Below are 21,250 nucleotides of genomic sequence, written 5' to 3'. Positions count from 1 at the left end.
AGGATTCTTATCCCTGCCTGCATGATGTTCACTAAGTGATTGGGAGACAGCACTGTTGCAAGGTCCATTTATTCTGCCACCTGTGAAACAATAGATCCCACATGTGGTTCTGTTTGATCATGTGGCGGGACTGGTGAAATAATCTTCAGCCGACAATGAAAAGCAGACACCTTGCTTTAAACATTTTAAGGATTGAAATGTCCTCAGCAGAACTTTAAACCAAGCTTGGGGTGAGTTTGACAGATCAGACCCTAGAGTCCTGAAGCCAGCTCTGGAAGAAGGATGGACTGTTGAACATCACTCGTTATTTAGAAGTCCTTTCTTAAACATGTGATTGGGGACTGTGTGGTTCCCCAGTTATCCCTTGCATATCACTTGCTTTATCATAGTTTTATGTGAGTAGTATCATCACCCAAAATCAACCCCCCGTTTCCAAATATGTCATTCACTCATATCCCATGCTGTGGGGTATCTTGGTATGGATGGGCCTCAGCTTGTATCAAAGTTTGCCGAGGTCACCCCTCATGATTGTGAGAGAAGGCCCTCCTCGGTGACTCGTCATTAGGTTCCAGTTCTGCAATTCTGTTGACGGTTCTCTTGTCTTTTTATGACTTTGTTCTATGCTACACTAACTTATGTGCAAAGCAGATAATACAAAGGGTAATACAAAAAAATTAGAAAGAAATCAAAACTTTTTAGGAAGAGATTCATCATCAATCAAGTTTCAGATGATATATAATCAACCCAGGTGAACATACTCATTTACAAATATTTGCAAATAAATGTACTTTCCACATTTATATATGTTCTTCTGGTAAAGATTAAACTGTCCTAGGGGCTTATTAGTGTTTTTTAAAACATATGATTAGTTAATATCTAATTTAAATATTTCTGAATATTATGCACTGAAAGTTTGTATTGTACAAACCATACTATTTCATAGCTGGGGCTGTGTATTACACTTCATATTTGATAAAGTCTACAGATAACTATCAGTCATAAAAGTAGCATACTTATTTTATTGCTTAATTTAGTAAATTCATTTATAATTAGTGCTCTACTATTCACAATTTTTCATCGAAGGAGTATTTTTAAAAACAGAAAGCAGATCTTAAACATCTAGGTTCATTCTACTTTCTAAGTTCCTGTGAAAATTAATTTTCAAGATTCTTAAATGTTTATTTTTTTCAAAAGTTGACATTGCTTTGTCCAGAATCTATTTCATCATGCCTCAGTTTATACATTTGTAAGAAAAAATGTTGCTTGACCCCAGTCCATATTCATTTTTGTAAATCTACATATATGTAACAAGTTATTCTGAAGGTATTATTATGAGCATACATGTATTTATATATCTATATATAGACACACACACAGACACACACACACACACACACACACATATATATATATATATATATATATATATAGGTATATTTATTTTTTCAATGCAAATGAAGTGTAAAAGATCTACCCAACAAGAATATTTGTCCTTCACATTCTCTAGATATCCTTTCTACTCTAAGGTTTTAGCTTTTATAATTTTTAAACATTCAGTGCTTATCAATAGGTCATATCACAGAATGAGTTGTTGGGTTTACTATGCTTAATGAAGTGTTCAAACAGGTGCTTTCCTCATGAAAGAAAGTAGCATGTAGGACTCTGAATGGATTTTTTTAAAATGACTGTTGTTACCCAATCAGAATGTGCATAGAGTAATGCTTCTCACCTATAATATAACAACTGATGGTTTTGTATTACAATTTGTAGATGTGTCTTTAATAGCAAATTGTTGTATTGCAGTACTTTCCTGGATATGTGCTATGTTTGTTAATGTCATGTAACATAACTCTTATTGACATAACATAAGGACAAAGAGGCTAATGTTTGTAATGACCATCACTGGGCTATTTTAAAACCTCAATAATGAATGCTGAAAGAAATTGCATATAGTTAATAGATATACCTTCACCTTAATACCAGTTACATTTATTATCATTCACAGGTGCTCAGTCATACAAAAACTATCATCTTAAAAGTAGTTACCAAGAAACTGACATGATATCCAATAATTCCTATTAAAAGCAAACAGTCAAACAGCAAGTGATGTGGATTTTTCACAATCTTTTTTTTTTTTTTTTTTTTTTTTGGTACCAGGGATGGAACTCAGGGTCACTCAACCACTGAGTCATACCCCAGCCTGATTTTGCATTTTATTTAGAGCCAGGGTCTCATGAGTTGCTTAGTACCTCAAGAGGCTGGCTTTGAACTCTGGGTACTCCTGTCTCAGACTCCCTAGCCAATGGGATTACAAGCGTGCACCACGGCTCCTGGCAGTTTTTCACAATTTGATGTTTGTGCATGGCCTCTTGTCCGTCTTGGTGGTGCTCTTGCAGGGGTTGACTCTTCACTTTTGACCAAGGCTGCACCAAATAGCTTCAGTTCATTCCTAGTGCTGACCTCTTGACATTCAACACCTACAGGACAGAAGCATGAGGAAGCTGATGCCTCTGTTCATGCTACAGTTCTGGAACTCTTGGCATGAGTATAGAGAATGAAGGTTGTATTGAAGAGAGTGGGGAACACAGATGGTTCTGGGAGTTGTGAGTGCAGATGGCCTAGGTTCTAGTTATAGTAAGGAAGTCTTCCTTGGTTAATTAGATCCCTGAGAAAGCTGAGTTTTCAATACTAAGATTCTCTTTGAAATATTAGTTCACTCAGGGTGGTATCCAAAAATGATGACTTAGCTCTAGTGAGGAAATTCCAATGGTTGAATCCCTACAGTTTGAGAACCCCTAGTCTTTGTTTGCTAGGCTCATGAGAAATCTGAGGCTAATGTCCTTGCCTGTGTATGCAGCATCTGGGCTCTGATGAGTGTTTTTTCTAAACTGTGGCAGATTGCAGAAGTGGCTCTTGTCTATGTCTCACACTGAAAATTTCAGAAGATGCCATGGTAACAGAATAGGCCTTGAAAACCCATGAATGACTTATAGAACATTAGAGAACAATCAGAAATTTTCCTAGACTAAGAGGAAAAAAAAAATCCAGACAATTGTCAAACACTGTAAGTCTGTTTATGTTTTATATGCATTAACCTGGATCACAAGTAAGTGGAAATTTCCAAATTACTGAGTCAGATGATAAATCTATAGAAAACTTATTATTCAGAAAGCCTAAAATCAGAGCCAGTCTCTCAAGAAGAGCTAATGGATAGCTTTTTTTCTCATTAAAAAGAGTTTAAATTTACTGAAAATATTATTATTTGATTTTTTAATGTAATATTTATTAATGACATATTACAATATTTTTAACTTTCTTGAAAATCTCACAGATTATAGACATCCAGTTAGTCAAAACTCACATTTACCAGTTCAGAGACATTGTAATAATAATTTTCTCTGTGTATGTGTATGTCTGTGTGTGTGTGTGTATCCATGTAATATATTACAAATGAAAATAAAATCTAATGTATAATTGTTTTCTGAATGTAGAAAGCTTGCACTTAATAGTAAAAGACAGAAAAATTCACGTAACTAGAAATATAGAATTATTAAATGCCTTTATTTAAATTTGTATTTTCTCCATTATTTTATTATTGTTCAAACTGTGTTTAGTAGCCAAGGCATTTGGAAATTGCCTTTGCCACATGAATTAATCTGAAAACTTTAAGATGATTTTAGCTTTTGAAAATGTTATTTTTAGGGTCTCTTATAAAGATAAAATTAAAGGTGTGAAAAATAAGCAAATAACTTGGACTACCAGACTTCTATCCTAATGATGCTTTTTGTTCTTTAAAAAAATAGTGTCACCAAGCAAAACTAAAAGAGGCTGAGTCTATAGTGTTTGCTTCACTAGTTAGTTGAGATGCATAGATTTCTCTTCATCCTACGAAATTTTCAAAATAATAATTCACTGGCACATAATAGTATTGAAAGGAAAAATTGGGGATGAAGAGAAATTAAAAAAAAACACTAAAATTATGAGTAGTACATGTTCAAAAATAATTCATCCTAGTATTTTTTCACAAAGATGTGGCAAGTACATTTATTGGTCAAGTAATGAAGATTATCAGTGTTTAATAGAAAACATTGTCTACACAAAGAACATGATTAACAGCATTAATTAATTAATTAATTGATTAAAAGAAGATAAAAGTTAAAGATAGAGCTCTGTAAGTGTTAGAGTCTGTAAACAAGTCAAGATGGTGCCCGGCATTTTGCCAGAGGGAGTGGTTTGTGAAGTAACCTCAGCGAGCTTTTAAGTGTGGAGATTCCTTATTGGTTGACTGCTGTATCTAGTTTATGTTAATTAGATAAGCTGTGTGGAATGTATATATACCCCTCCTGTCCTACAATAAACGGCTCCCACTCCTGCTGTATCAATGTACACAAGTTGCTCATTACCTCCCAGTTGTTTTGCTGCAGCCGGACTGCAGCAGTAAGTTCTAGAATTACAGAACTTTAAAAAAAAAAAACACTAAAATTATGAGTAGTACATGTTCAAAAATAATTCATCCTAGTATTTTTTCACAAAGATGTGGCAAGTACATTTATTGGTAAAGACTGTGTGTTTGGAGATATTGGAGTTTTGTTTTGCCATAGAGTTAGAAATATTGAAGAAGGAACAGGAAATATCCCCAGGATTATTAGCACACAGATAAGAATATTTATGAACTAAAAACTTGTCCCTGGGACTTAGAGATTATACATCTATATTGTTTTCATTTTAATTGTGATATTTCAAAGATTAATTGTAAGTAGTGCATAGATTGTCACAAGATTCAAAGGAGGTAGCTAAAGTCATTGTGTATTGCTGTGTTTAAAGCAACAGACCAAAAATATACTTGTGTATTTGAGTAAGTAACTGTCCAAAAACTTCAACTTGCTCAAATAAGTGTAACTTAAATGCTTAAAATATCAATGTGTTGCTGGTGTGTGTGTGTGTGTGTGTGTGTGTGTGTGTGTGTGTGTGTGTTTGATAGTGCTCAGATCTAAATAAGATATGGTTGCTTAAGATAAGAATGTTATTTAACTTGGAATCTTGGTAATTGATAATATTTTTTTGTAAATTATTCTAAGTTTTCACAAGGGATAAAATAGAAGGATAGAATAAGTTCACTGCTATGTACTTGAGTAGATAACTTCTCATTATTCTACATAGAGACCCATTTTGTATATTTTAATTGTTATTTTCTTAACTATTTTCATGAAAATTAGATAATTCTCTGCATCTGATATTGAAAAGACTGCATTTTTTCTTTTTTTATATTGTATGTATCTGAAATATTTCTTTGGTATTTAGTGTACATTAAAATGGTTAAAGTAAACAGAATGGAAAAGGAACAGCCAAAGAATGACTAGCTCCTTGTGTCATTGCTCGTTGTTGTTAGTATACGTGTGGTACAATTCATGATGCATTTTACTGGGATTTGAAATCTTACAGGAGTCATCAAGACTGCCCTTCCAAACATGGATAGAGAGGCTAAAGACCAGTATTTGCTTGTCATTCAGGCAAAGGATATGGTTGGTCAAAATGGCGGACTGTCAGGAACTACATCAGTCACCGTGACCCTGACTGATGTCAATGATAATCCACCTCGTTTTCCTCGAAGTAAGCCACTGTTTTTTGACTAAATTTCCTTGTAAGCCGCTCTTGCTCTCTCGCACTCTCTCTTTCTCTCTCTATCTCTTTATTGCATCCTCCTCACATTTTATTTTACCAGGAACACAATTTTAACCCAGTAAGATGGAATTATAAGAGTCCAGAAGACAAATCATGTCTTTGTATCAATGCTATCATAAATACAAGTTTTCTTTCACTCACATTTGAAATTCCAGACAAATGTTGTGTTTTAGTCTTTTTTTCTAAAACTATTCTTTTTAAACATTTTGTAAGTTATGGGATTGTTGCCAATTAGTAATAATACTTCATCAATTCTACACATAAAAAATACTGCTTTATTTTTAAGATCAAGAAAAGGCAATAAGAATTTTTTTTTCATTTCTTAGTTTTAAGCAGTTCATGCATACTAAACACTCCTTTGGCAGTTCTACCATGTCTGTCTTGTGCAAACATTCAGTGTTTCAGAATAAATCAGTCAAAAGGAATAGAACCACATGCCCTCAATTCAGCTTTTTTGACCAATGCAGCTTTTGACTTATCCAGTAGAAAATGGAGGGGGAAAAAAAGAATGTTCTCCAGGTAGAAGTATTGTGTATGTGAAAAGCATTTCATCTTGACTCTTTTTAGTTTCCTATTTTTCTTGTTCACATGTGGGATTTCTTTAGCATGATAAAGAAAAAAAAAAGATATGCAGACTACAACATCTATGCAGTATCTCTAAAATGCAGAACTAGATTGCCAACCAACAGTGGAAGCAAATAATATTAAACAAGGAAGCTTTAGGAGCAACTATAAAAACCAGGTTTTTTTTTCTTTTAATAACACTTCTTTAGCTAATACAATTTCAGTGTTCATATTTTGATGTTTATGTTATTGTGCAAGAAACATTGTAATACCACCTGGTAATTTAAAAAGTGATCCCAGATTTTTATATATATATATATATATATATATATATATATTTTTTTTTTTTTTTTTTAATGAGCCTGTCTTTAATTGTGGTCTTGACAGCTTATCAGGGGGGAGAAGGAAGGAGTTTTAGAAAATGAAAGTAATAATGTAGTTATCTTGGGCTCAAAATAAAATTAACTGCTACTCTTTCCTTTAAACCCGGGATGAGAAGCATTGATACTTGGACTTTTAGTAGTATTAGTTGTCATGCTTTGCCAAGAGCAAACACGGGTTCTACAGCTTATTAGATGCTCTGCTACTTATTAGAGTCAGGAAAGCCCAGGATATGCCAGTGAGATTTTCATTTTTTGCTGGGATCTTTTCTACAGTTTAATTACTATTCTAACCTTGAAATTCTTGAATTTTACTAAGGACATTGATAGATGTGTGAAATAAGTCACTCTCAAAAATCATAAGCATATATTGAAGTCTCTTAAAAAAATGATAACTGTCACAATCTTTTGAAAACTCCAAACAAGTCTCAGCCAGAAATAGAATGTAGTCTCTTCATGTGGACACGTCTTCCTTTCTAAAGTCCTCTCCAAGGGAACTTGTCCTCTTCTCTTCATTTAAGTGCAAATGCACTACAATTTAACAACCCAAGGGGAATGGAACAAGGGGCCGGAGGCAAGAGAAGTCAATGTTTCCAGAGAAATGGTGAAGAAACATCTGGTTCTGAGCAGTTTCCTTTCCTCCTCTATTAATTTTTTTTTTTTTTAGTTGTAGGATGTTTAAAAGAATTTATTATAAACATTAAACACTTTTTTAAGTTATTCTTTCTTTTTTACTTCTTATAACTGTATGAATAACATTGCTTTTTTTCTCTTGTACTACTAATCCCCAAATCAGTTGCACACAAACCCCACAAAAATAATTCTTATCCTCAGTAAATTTACAAGCTATGATAAAAATGATCACACACTTCCTTGTTCACTTTTCTGAAAAAAAAACTTTTTCAGGAAAAGATATTAAATAAATTCCAATCTTCAGGTGGTAGAAATAGTGAATACTGTATTTGCCTATTAGAAACCAAAGCTATTCGGTTTTTATTTATTAATGTTTATATTAGTTACGATAATTATTATGTTCAATTGCTTAAATGTAACAGTTATGCATGAATCATGTTTTAATTATTTGAAATTTATTTTTATTGACAATAACATATTTCTTCTGCCTTTCCTTAGTCCATCTGTGTCTGTTCTCACATGGTTGTCTTGATCGACTCATGACTATAAGTTTCTTGAGGCTATATGAAAACTCATTTATTTTATACTGTCTTAACATATTTATTGAAAAGCAAAAATAAATGAAGTAAAGTTTATGCAAAAATAAAACCAAAATAGGTGTTATTATTTTGGTTAGCTTTGTGTTAGGTGTTATTCATTTCTTGTCTTGACTTTCACAGGATCTTATCAATACAATGTCCCAGAATCATTACCTGTAGCCTCAGTTGTAGCCAGAATCAAAGCTGCTGATGCAGACATAGGCGTTAATGCAGAAATGGAATACAAAATTGTGGATGGTGATGGACTGGGGATTTTCAAGATATCTGTTGACAAAGATACACAGGAAGGCATCATTACAATACAGAAGGTAATGTTTTCTTTATTTTTATTTTCTATGAGGGAAACATCACACAGACTACTGAGAAGTCATGTCTGCTTTCCTGCAAGGATAGAGTAGACAAACTGTATAGCCACGTGGAAGTAATGCCATTTTCATTTATCCCTTTAAGAAAAGTTATGCACTTACTTGCAGGTGGCAGAATCTTCAGGAAACTTGAATGGCGTTTGTAATAATGCCTGTCAATTCTGTTGTCTGTGTAAGACCATAGTACTTTCTATAGCACTGCTGACAATTAAGCACACTGACAAATGTGCTGCATGTTTCTTTGTCTATTCCACTAAAAATCCCCAACCTTAACATAAAGCCTTTTATGTAAACTAAATAAAAGCTATTGTTTTCTGTACACATGAGAATATTATAGAAAAAATGGAAGTAGACAGCAAAATAATAAAGACTTGCTATATTAGCAATTATTTTCTTTTAAAATTTACAGCAATTATTCTTTTTAAATTTTTAGAATAATTGCTATACTCCTTTATTAAAAATACAGTAGTTTTATCTATCTATCTATCTATTCATTTATTTATTTGGTACAGAAATTGAACCCAGGGTGCTTAACCACTGAGCCACATTCCCAGCCTTTTTTACATTTTTTTATTTTGAGACAGTGTCTCGCTAAGTTTCTTAGGGGCTTGCTAAATTGCTGAGGTTGGCTTTGAACTTGTAAACCTCCTACCTCAGCCTCCCAAGTCATTTGTATTTACTCACATGCATAGTGTACTTGGAAAATTTATAATAATTTAAAAATTTACATAACTTGAACAATTTGTATTAGAAGAGCATGGATAGCTCTGGAACCTATTATAATCCTTTAAATAAAGACAAGGGAAACAAAAACATGAACTCTTCAGCTCCTCTTCAATACATGTGCACAATCTTTGACAAATATTCAATTAAGAAAAAAAGGCCAAAAGATATTATGTGGGAATATGGGCTTTTTATATTAAATATTAGAAATAAATTTAAAAACATAAAATCAGATCGCTTCCCAAACTGAGATGTTTTGCCAGCCTGACAATCCAGGTGCATAACTCTGTAATTAACAATCCTCAACAACTATCACATCGGTAAAGAAAGTTAAATTTTAGTTTTGTAGTAAGACATATGTTTGATTTCAGGCCAATGGGCAAAATATTTCTGCAATTATTTCCAGTGGACAGCTGCTGTTTTAGCTCAGCTGGTAACAATCTTTGTACAAGTTTTAATAAGTAGAACAGGCCAACTGTTGGTAAAAAACAAATGTTTTGTTTTGTTGTCTAAAATAAAAGGAATGCAATCAGGTACACTGTTGCTCAAAGATTTCAAAGGTGCATGTGAAATCAATCTGCTCATGTTTAAGGATTTTTAGTACATATTGGAATTATTTTTACTGCATGCACGCATATTTTATATATTTTGATGAAGATGTTATGAGTCATCGAAAAGTATATATTTGGTATGAGATATTCAGTAATAGAAAAATAAAAATATATTCTCATTCCTTATTATCATTTAAATTTTAGAAAACTGTTAAAAAGCAAACCAGAAAAAAGAAGACAAAAAATCATTAAATCTTAAAGCATAAAATCCGTGAAAAATTATAAGATGAAATTTGATTCTAACTTATAATAACATCAAATAGCACAAGTAATTATTATAAGTGATGATTAAAATCAGGCAGATATCTGAATTATTTAAATGCCTTATCATATATAATTTTCTTTTTGATCTCAGAGATGTTTCGGGAGTATAGTAAAAACATGGACTTGTAAAATATCTGACATAAAATAAATTGTTACATGACTTATGATATTAAGGAATTTTTGCACTTCACCAAAGTGATGTGATGTTGTTAGCATATTAAGTCAATGGGAAATGTTTATATAAATCATGTAAAAAGAGCAGATTCAAAATTTTACAAACTTATATTTAAATTTTTAAAAAATGTTATTCCTTCAGAATAAAGGATCACAATATAAACATTAAAATGTTAATACTATGATTTCTGGAACTTAGCTATATTATTTTTCAATAACATATAATATGCATTACATTTTGTTATAATGAAAATTTATTAAGTATATAAAATGTTTCTAAATGGCCAAAACTAAATATATAACATTAGCAGTTTATCACTTTGACTACCATTGAGCATAGAACTTCTTTGCACATGCACAAATAAGGGGTAGAGATGTTGATCAGGGTCTCCACATTGGTGTATACTGGGAATTCTCTTGAGTATTGAAAAGGACATCTTCCTGTGTCTCAAAAACACTCCACATTCTATAAACATTTATGTTAATAAAATTCTTATACTTGATACTAGAGATTCCCCACTCATATATACCAATCAAATGGTGCTTTACAAAATAAGACTGAATAATTGTTTATTGAAGACAGATTGCCATTATTTGTTTTGATAATTTATTTTTCTGAATACAATATAAGATTCTTCACAATTAAAAATAACTTATTTTCTCCAGTGTTTCCTAACAGATGAATTACCTCTAATTGTTCTTTCTTGTTTATATGATGTCAATGATTTTTTTTCGGAATAATTAAGTACACCAGTGTATAGAATCTTAAGTAGCTATGAATGCCTAACATGTGTAAGACCCTCGGACTTGTCCCAAGTACACAGAAAAGAAAAGAAAGGAAGGGAGGAAGGAAGGAAAGAAAGAAGAAAGAAAAATTTTCATAATTTTACTATTATAGCATAAATAGCCAATAAAAATGTTAATTATTAATGGAAAAAATAGTAACTTAGACTAAGAAATTAGCAATGATTAATTTCTTTCAAATACAGTTCCTGAAACTTGCTTTAACTTTGCTCTGGTGAAAGATTGATCTGGTTTCTGTTTTATCTTAAGACTAGAGATGCATTTACTATATTGGGTCAAAACCTTTAGATTCTGAGTTAAGCCATCTGTTGCTACAGATAGCATGAGCCTGAGACTTGCAGCCTGCCAGGTTTGATGATCATCATCTTCTGAGTGCAGGGTGCAGCATATTGAGCCAGGTGTGGGAATCTTTACTGTTAGAAATGGGGGAAACTGCTACCACCAGCAGGACAGAGACCCGCATGGTCCGTTGGAAGTGCAGATTATTTCAGCATGGGAACGAATGGGAACAGAATCTCAGGGATGTTATTTTTTGCACGCTAAAACTCTTTGGTCTTAGCGTTGTTAACTCTACACATTCCTTCTTCCCTTCACGTTTTCATGTGATTCTGAGTAAATAACAGTACTAGGGCTATTACTTGGCATACATCAGCCTGACTTGTTTCCAAAGCCCACTCTGACTCGAAACTCATTTATAAAAATTATAATTTTTTTTAAAATTTTCTGCCAATGCTTATATCTTGTAATGCCTAAGCTAAACTATTTAACTAAGAACTCTCACCTATACTGAAATAAACATAAGTAAGTAGTTCCTAGAAGAGGGGTTTAAAATAGTAGAAATCACAAATATACTTTTGCTATAGTTGGAAATTTTTTACTTGGAAAAAATCATTCATGCTAAGTTTATGTACTATGTCTAGCACTGTACTTAGTCCACAATAATCCAGGGTTCATCCTGTTTATAAACCTGAAGCAAGATTCATATTCCAACTCCTTACCTGGACTTCGCAGATCCACTTGACTCCTTGAAAAATTCAGAATGGTATTTACCAGGTACATATCCCACTGTTCTCCCGTTGCATTCAAACACCTAGAGTGGTGAACACTAAGCTATTTAGATTCCTGGAAGTAATAGCGATGTTTTTCTATCTCTTCAGACATTTGCTTTTCCCATACATGTGTGCCCCTTCCATCATGGGAATTGCTCTAATAATGTGATGTTAATATTCCACTTCTACAGATACCATGATTTATTTTTTTACAGATTTAGCTGTGACTGTAAGGATTTGGGTCAATGTCTAGGGCTTTGTAGAAGTGTCCAAGAGAGCTCAGGCTCCAGGTGCCAGTCAACGGGTCAGTCCCACCGAGGCTCTAGAAATGTGGAGATGTCCTGGAGATGGGGTTGACAAGGGGATGCACAGCAGGGTTCCTCGGGTGTTCAGGGAAAGGAGCATTGCTCCCAGAGGTAGTCAGAGTGCAGATTCACTATACGAGTTAGCATGCGGCATACAGAGAACCAAAACCAGGACATTGTAACTGGAGAAAATGTGAAAGGAAACGTGGACTCCAGGCGAGGCAGGGCAAGCTACCAGGCTCCTCATGCCTCTGTCTCAAGGCTGCTGCTTGCTAGCAGAGGGGCAGGCACCATGCTCTGCAAGACCATTGATAATAAAGATGATAAGGAACTTTAGGAGCAGTGTCAATATATTACATGATGAGTAGACCATTAGTACATTTGCTAATTTCTCTTCACCTTTATTCTTGGAACTGTTTGTGATAACCCTAATTCATTTCAAATATTTCACTTCATTTCAAAGGACTGTATTATAATAAGCATCAGTGTTTCTGTAAAATGTCACTTGCCTGGTCCCAGACAAATAGCATACTCCTTCTTCCTCCTTCTGCCTTTTTCTCTCTTGCATTTCTTTCACATTGAAAACCTAAGTCATTTTTATTTCTGTTTTTGCCCTTCCTGATCCATAGCATCTGATACTTGTATGTTTTCTTTCTCTCTGACATTATCCTAAGCTTGGTTATCATTGCTCCACTTCTAAATAACGTCCACAGATCCTTAGCTCACGACCTGCTTCCAGCTTCTCAAGCCCTAAATCCCTCCTTTGGTGGGGGTGGGGGGGGCTGTTCAAAACTCAACATTATTTATTTTTATGATTTCATCTAGTTGTAAAAGAATCTACTTACACTGTAGAAATAGGAGTGATACAACCAAGAGACAGGAAGACAGTTATTATAGAAAATGAGATCATACTTTCAAGATCCTAGGATAATTTATTAAAATTTGTTCAAATTAAAGAGAGTTTTCATTAATAGTAGCTATAAAGTAAGTTAGGATCAATTTCTTCACAGTACTCACTTTATGACACCGGGAGCTGTGTAAAGAACACCCCTCCCTGTTTCACATCCCTGAATTCTGGATCCTAAAGAAAGGTGCCTGCATTTCTAACCTAGGCGAGTTTCCTCCTTCAACCCAGTGCACGGACCCAATGGTGTATCTATTCTCTGCTTAAAATTTTGTCATTAAGCTTTCTTTGGAGTGATCTTTTTAGAATTAGAGAAGTCTGTCCTTGAGATCTTCTGTATAAAGTAACAACTCTTTGTGGCTCTAAAACGTCAGGTTTTAATTTTCAATTCTTTTCATCAAGATTTTGATAAACTTTGGATCTACAATATACCCTAGCAATAGGATAGTGTGGGCGGCCCACCAAGATACACCCTTCAGGGTGTAGGCAGACGTTTATAACTAGGCTGAGAGGATGTTGACAAGATTTTTGTAAAAGACTCTCATTTGTCTGTTCGGATGGTTCTGACAGTGTAAGGATTACTTCACATTTGTATTAGAGAGTTTCTATGTCCATTTGGATATAGTAAATTTTAATGGGATTGTGGTTTTACCTGTGGTACATGCATGATAACCACTTGGACTTATTTTTCTACATAGTATAATAAAAAATATTTAGTCCAAATTTTTCATTAGCAATATGTCACCATAGATATAATGAAATCATTCTAGTTTGAGCAAATTATTATCAGATTTTGAAACATTTATGCATACTACCTTTAAATATAGGATGAACTCAGGAGAGTAGGGAAGAACAACAGAGAAGCAATCTTTTTGTTAAAAGATGTTCAAACAAACAGACAAAAATAGATGATTGTGAATTATTACCTTTAAATATGCTTTACTATGTTTTCTAGAAAAGCTTTCGTAAGATCAAATGTGCAGAAATCACAAAGATAAAGATTTGTACACAAGTCCTATAAATAAGTTTTTCAAGATCTAATCACCACACTATTCATTAAGAATAAATGACTATGTAGTATAAATGTGAAAAATGACAATTAAACTGCAGTATTCAACAGTATGTTATAACTTGGCAATTTATGAATGTGTCTATGATAAAATTTACAACCAGTAACATAGGGATTCAAAATACACAAAGTGTAAACATAAATATTATCCCTCCTGAGTGAAAACAATGTTTTCCATTCCACCTAGAATTCTTTCATTTTACATTTCTGTGTCATAATTTACAACTTAGGAACTTTAGTCTTTCATGTTTTTCCTTTGAGATGTAGCAATTCTTCCTTTAATGTACTTCAGTTTTCAATATAAAACCTCAGTTGGGATTAAATATGGAATTATTCTCCTACAAAATGCATTACTATAGAGCTAGGGTACAGTAAAAAATGAGCATTTTCAAATTGTATTTCCTATGAAGGATAACCACTAACCAGTCTCTAGCTCATGATAGCCTGGTTTGAGCCTTGTATAGTCACACTATCAAGATAACATGCTTAAGTTTCCTTAAGATAATTCTTCTCTGCTGTCTTTGTAATCTCTTCACATCCATACCCTAAAGAGGGATGAATGGAGTCAAAATAAGGAAACACTCTTATTGACATATTGATAATGCTAGCAACTCCCTCTGTTGTGGGTAAAGAAAAGTCTTGAATTGCAATGTCCCTTCACCCTCAGCTGAGCTGCAGGGATCTCTAATACTTGGGGCTGACTCGCCTGTATTGAAATTTGTCTTTTTCATGCTACTTGCAATAATGAGGGGCTGCTTTTCAAAGTCAGGTGTATGTTTCACTATTTTCAAAACTGCTTCTGATGTGTGGTGGAGGAAAATCAAACCACTGACATTTCCAGTGTACTTTTCTTCATCTCATTAAATTTTTTTCTTTCAAAGCTTTTATTCAATTAATTCAGTTGCTGAAGATGCATATTTCTCAAAGTGGATCAAAATATTGCTCCCTTCTGACAGCAGAAAAAGCATAAATTTTGGATTATTTAAAGGCTGAAATATAAGATTAGTACACTTATTCTAACTTGGTGGACTGCTGAATTTTTTACTGTGTTTTCCATCTTATGCAGATCACTTTTACTATATATATGTAGGTACAACTCCACATTCACATCATCATTATGCATGTATGCTCATGTGCACAGGCTTATAATCTGCTTATTACAATGTAAACTTAACTATGCTAGAATATTCAAGTTTAGAGATACAATTCAGCTTTTGTAAAAAAAAAAGAATGAACATTCTTTGAAGTAAGTTGACATTAATCTAAATTTCAACACTTGATAGACATGATCAAAAGACACAAAGACTTTGCTCACTTAGAAGTATTTTCTACTTTCTTCGATTTTGACAGTTATCATAGCAGTGTTCTCACAGTATGCGTGTGTCAAAGACGTTTCCAGTGAGCCCATTTTGAAATTTATTTGACTTAATGCAAGCCACAGATAACATAAAATTGTCCTTACTTCTGTCTCTTGCCATGGCATATTGATTCCTAGATCAGTTTCAATGGGTTAGAATCCCAAGAAAGAGATATTTAAGAAATGGATTTGAAGGTCAAAGGGAGAATTTAATGGCAAAACCAATGTTCGAGTTTAAGTAACTAGACCAATGTTTTTTCCCTTAAATATGAAAATCATCAGCATGGCTCGCAACATGTTACCTTTGACATACCTGCCATATGTAGGAGGTCATGAAGAAATGTGAGAAGCTCAAGGATGAGTCCAAAGTACAACTCATGCCTAGGAGTCACTTGCACATGCAAGGCATCAACACTGCAGGAACAACCTAGAATATCAGCGGAACAAATGCATACAGTGAGGAAAAGAAGGCTATAAATTTCTTGGTCAAAGTAAAAAAATTAAGTTGCAGAGCAGAAAAAGCCTCGAAGAAGGCAATTTTTTTTTTCATTCTTCCAGGATTAAGGTTTTTAAAGAGAAGTTAAGTATAACTGATAACAAAGCTAACAAATAATAAAGATGAGAAATAACTTTAAGGAAAAACAATTAGAAGAATTCAGTGATTCAAGCTCTTGATAAATTCAAAGCCATATGCAGATCCGACCTCTCCTCTTAGCCATTTCAAGAATATTTAGTGCATTTCCTTTGGGTATATTATCGTCCATGCCAAATGCAGAAGTTACCAATACTCCATATCAGTTATGTGTTGCTCCTTAATAAATTATGCTGAAAACCAGTGTGTTAACCTGACAACCTTTCTTTAGTTCATGATTTTGTGAGTCAACGGTTTGCTTCACTCAGTAGAGTGATCTTTCTGTTGGTCTTGGGTGGGCTCCCCAACTACTGGTCAGCTTGTTGGCTCTGCCTCGGTATAGGTGATGGTCTACCTGGCAGAGCATCAAGGGGTGCTGGACATATTCCTCTCATCAGGCAGTGGCTAACCTGGGCTTGTTCCATGAATGGCAAGAACAGAAGGCACATGGTGTCTGGAACCTGGTATCCAAAATCCATACATCATTATTTCTGCCACTTTACCTCATTCAAAGCTAGAAAAGGGACATCCCAGATTCAAAGAGGGTACTAGATGCAAAAGAAGCTACAAACTCTGTGGACACAGGAATGCTAGTTAAAGAAAATAAATGGGTTTCATTGTGGCATCTTCATGCATAAGTAGGACATATTTGATCAAATTAATTCCCCCTTACCTCCCATTGCCCATTGTCTTCTCGGCTCTCCTCCTCTGATCCTCTGTCTCTATACTAGAAGTCTCATTTCAGGAAAAAAAAAAAAACATTTTGAGTCTCAGCTATGCTCCAGAGAGATGAAATGACATTCATGTTACACTTACATGGAATGGCAAAGGGAAGGCTGCGTTTCAGGTCTGCAAATTTCCACAATTGTCCTTCCTCGTCTGTCATCCTAACTTAAAGGGTAATTGTTTAGATCAAGATCAATTAATATCTGTCACTGTTGATGAAAATTCCCAGGAAAGCATATGGTAAGCTTTAGGTCATAATCTGAATTCAGCTTCCCTGAAGTGAGCCCTTGTGTGTAAGGCACTGGGTACAGTCAATAGGGCATGCTAGGAAATCCAGACCTCAGCTTAATAAGGAAGTGCCAATCAGGTTTTCAATTTGGGGTGGAAATATATGGTGATTTTCAAGGCTTGCTTTCTATTTTGTGTTACAGAATCAAAACTAGCTAAATTCACTTTAGGAGCTTAAGGTAAATAAAATACTGACCTCCCTAGAACACACAGGGAACCTGTGAATATTTCACTTCACAAGGCAAAAGGAAATCTTCAGGTGTGATCAAGTTAAGGATCTCCAGATACGGATATTATCCTGGATCCTGTGATTTGCCTCAATATTTAATCACAAAGGTCCTCCTAAGAGGGATGCGGGATGGATCTGAGTCAGAAAAAGAAGGCATGGTACCAGATCCAGGGGCTGAAGTGCTGAACTTTGAAGATGCAGGAAGGGGCCATGAGTCACAAATCCTTGCTGCCTCTGGATGTTGGAGGATTCTCCCTGGTTCTAGAGGAAAACAGCCCTGCGAATGCTTTCATCTTCAATTTTCACCCTCCAAAACTTTAAAACGACACATTTATCATTGTTGAGTCACTAAGTTTGTGGCAATTTGTCACCATAGCCATAGGAACTTGGTACAGAAGACAAACTGGGACATTTCTGTCGGGGTGGAAGCTTATCCAGACAACAGGACATAAAAGAGATTGAAAGACGTCCATTTCACTAAATATGGGAAAGAATCTGGACGGGCCGAGCCCAGCATCCTGTACTCATTTGATAATAGTGAATTATGACAGGAGACACCTCGGTAATCACAGCCCAGCATTTCCCTCTTGGGCTCACCGTTCACAAGAGCTGGCTTGTTTCTACCTGGGGTCTACATTGCTGTTTCCACCTTGTTCCTCTGTTGATCTCCTGTATCCCCTTCTGCTCGACGGACCTTAGATGACCTGCTTCACGCTCCCCATTTGTTCTGATTACTCTAACTGATCTGGGGAAACATACCTGCTGAAACTCACTGCCAAGGTTACTGGCTGCCTATGAGTAAGAAATTCAAACTCCCCCGACTCTGTTGCCAGATCTGTCCAAACCTGTATCAACATATAGGATTTTATAAGTTGTCATGAGTCAGTGAGTCATGAGTAGTTAATGGGCTAATACTGTAAAAACCCCCACAACAAAGTCTGCAAATGGTAAGAACTATGAAAATATGTGTGATTAATGAAAAATATATTTAGCAGTTTGGATGCAACCTCTTTGAAATAAGTCCAAATAAAAATATGTAACATACTTAGCATTTAAGTTGGTATACATAGACTTTGGGAAAAAATGGGATATTGTGTTTTGATATCAATTTGAATGCTTTTAAAAATATTTGGGGCTCAAATATCTAGGTTAAAATGCTAATTTAAATAATCATGGAATATTTGTGATGGATACTAGCTCTAGGTAATGAAAAGAATAATTACTAATATTTATACACTTGTTTTATTTGTAAAACCTTGAGATAATTTAATGCTTTAGAATAAAAAGAAAAAAAAATCTCTGTAGTTGTTCAAAATGCTTTTGTACCAATTTGCTAATAGCACCAGGCACTCTTTAAGTACTAGCAGAAGTTTGTTTGCAAAATGTGTGTGTTTGTTTATATATTGTCCTGATAATCAGTTGTGTTAAAGTATAGTTTTTAAAAATGTTAAAACAATGATTTTCTTATAAATGTAAAATAGACATGGAGACAATTAGTAACATATTTTGCTCAGTATAAATTTTCTTATATTTTAATTTTTTTCTAGATAATTCTTTTGGCCTCAGACTTTTTGGTTGTTGTATTGAGCAATCTGTGTATCTATTTATATTCAAGACACTTTCACCTACTACAGATATGTGTGAATAATAATTTTGGGGTCCTGTCTTAAGAATCTGTCCAGTGAGACTGGGACAGATATGAAAAGATCAATCCCCCCTGAAATGGACAACACAGAGCTGGCCAGACCTTCAAAATAGTGTTGTAGGATTTCTTCTTTAGATATTATCCTTCCCTTCTCTATAAAAACAATTCTCATACTCATCTGGATGTAAGTCTCATGATATACAAAAATTGCAGGACAAACCCTCTAGTTATTAAAATCACTTCAAGATGCCAAAGCATAGCACGAACTGGATAAAATTACACAGACAAGGAAGACTTCATTCAAGGCTATGGCAATGGAGAGACAGACGGACTCAGTCCAAATTCAACTCCGCAAGACAAAGAACTGGAGAGTTTTGAAGAGTTGGAATTGGAAAGGAGGATCAAAGGACATTTTGTGTTTTGGGCTTCACCCAAATTGAAAGTAAATTTTGCATCTTTACACAAGAAGTACTTTTATAAGATAACAGGAACCCTTTTTTTAGGCACCCACCCTTCCATGGAAACGGGGTGCCAGGGCTCTGCTCTCCTTGATGATTATATTTGAAGGTGATTGCTTCTGGGTCCCTGAAGGCGACGCTCCTGGGTTATAAAAATGGCAACTCAATTCTTTTAAAATTTACAGAGAAAGAATTTAGAGTGACAAGTTTTCTCAAGTAAATTCTCTATAAAAAGGGAGGTCAGAAGAAGTCTGTTTAAACTTACCAAACTAGGGGAACATAAGGCATTCTCTGTCATAGCTGAGGGAAGGAAGAACACAAGAGCAGTAGTGCAGTTGTGCATAATAAAGAGGGTGTGCTTTGCTTTTGGAATGTCCTTGGGGATAAATGTGGAGCTGTTATCTTAGCATGTAAATGTACAGAATTATCCTTGCTGAGATATCTTATCCAAGGTTGTAGATCACTTTTAGGATTCTGAAGAGTCAATATATTTAGACCAAAATTATCATAAAACGAGTTATAATACAAGGTCATTTTTTTTCTATAGGTATGGTCTCATTTATGACCATTTACCTAGGAAAAAAAAACAATATTTATATTTTTAATCATTTTATCTAGAAGTCAGGAGGATATTGAAAGCTACAGAATGTGCTTAATCTAAAAGATAGCTGAAATCTCCAGTGGGGAAAATAATACTTTTAAAGATGATAGACCTTGAGTCTTTGTACGAATTTGGCAACAAACTTAAGGCATGTAGATACGTGCACGCACACTAACCAGCCCTGATGGTACCAATCTAGGGGTTAGAGAGAACAAAATGAAGAATTTCCATGGGATTTAACTTGGGCCGATTCCTAAAATATCGACAGCAGCATTGCCCAAAGGTACCAGATCTAAAAGGAGGTCATATAGCTTAATGGGAGTTTATTTGGCTATAGACCAGAAGCCAAGCTATATGAAAAAAGAAAATGCAGTACAATGATTTTACTCAACAATTTCAAGTTTATGTAGGATTGCAAAAGCTAAAAATGGCAAGGGGAACTTTGGGGACTCCGCAGTTTCTGGTAGGTTTTTTTTTTTCCCCACCAATTAATATTATAAACTGACTTTGCTAAACATCCATCTGGGTTGTCAGAAAGGAAATAAAGATGAAAAAGATATGGTATTTTATTTTTTAAAAACCCTTTTTGTTTTCTAGCTTTTAAAATTTTCTCTATTGCTGTGGATTCACAGGATACTGCATAGGAACAGGGGGAACTTTCTTCATCTGATATGTAACAGCAAATATGTATGCAGTGATCACTCTGTCCGCCACTGTGCTAGCTGTTATACATTTCCAAACAATTTGCAGACTTCTGAGGCTGGTGAGCTAGTCAAGTACATAGACATGATGAGGTATAGTCTGAGGCCCTAAATGCTCTCGGAGATTCAAGAACGCCTGCTTGATAGAGCAGGAAGGAAATGGGTGCTGCATATACATGGCCATGAGTTCATTTAGTGTCTCTGCCCCTAAACATGGACTTCTTGAGGTTTCTCTAGAACTGTCGGCTGTCTTATTTTCATATCAATTGAAATCAACCTATTAGTCCATTCAAGCTGCTATAACAAAAACACCATAGACTAGACATTTAAAGAATAGAACTGATTCTCACAGCTCTGAAAGCTGGGAAGTCCAAAATCAAGTTAGATTCAGGGTCTTGTGAGATCTTCCTGAATCGTAGATGGCTATCTTCTTTATTTTTTAATTTTAATTTTTTAATTTGTTCTTATTAGTTATACATGACAGTAGA

The 21,250-nt window shown here is 34.6% G+C and overlaps 1 protein-coding gene across 1 annotated transcript in view; it reads left to right on the top strand.

Moving 5' to 3' along the window:
• Cdh7 (cadherin 7) overlaps positions 1 to 21,250 on the top strand; it is a 107,584-nt gene that overhangs the window by 43,271 nt on the left and 43,063 nt on the right. Inside the window, exons 4-5 of the mRNA XM_026407485.2 lie at positions 5,443 to 5,610; positions 7,979 to 8,166. Coding sequence (XP_026263270.1) covers positions 5,443 to 5,610; positions 7,979 to 8,166 — 356 coding nt within the window. The remainder of the gene's footprint in view (positions 1 to 5,442; positions 5,611 to 7,978; positions 8,167 to 21,250) is intronic.

The sequence above is a fragment of the Urocitellus parryii genome, chromosome 13, assembly GCF_045843805.1.
Source record: "Urocitellus parryii isolate mUroPar1 chromosome 13, mUroPar1.hap1, whole genome shotgun sequence".
Taxonomy (NCBI): Eukaryota; Metazoa; Chordata; class Mammalia; order Rodentia; family Sciuridae; genus Urocitellus; species Urocitellus parryii.
The sequence above is the reverse complement of the archived record's forward strand: the minus strand, read 5'-3'. Positions and strand labels throughout refer to the sequence as shown.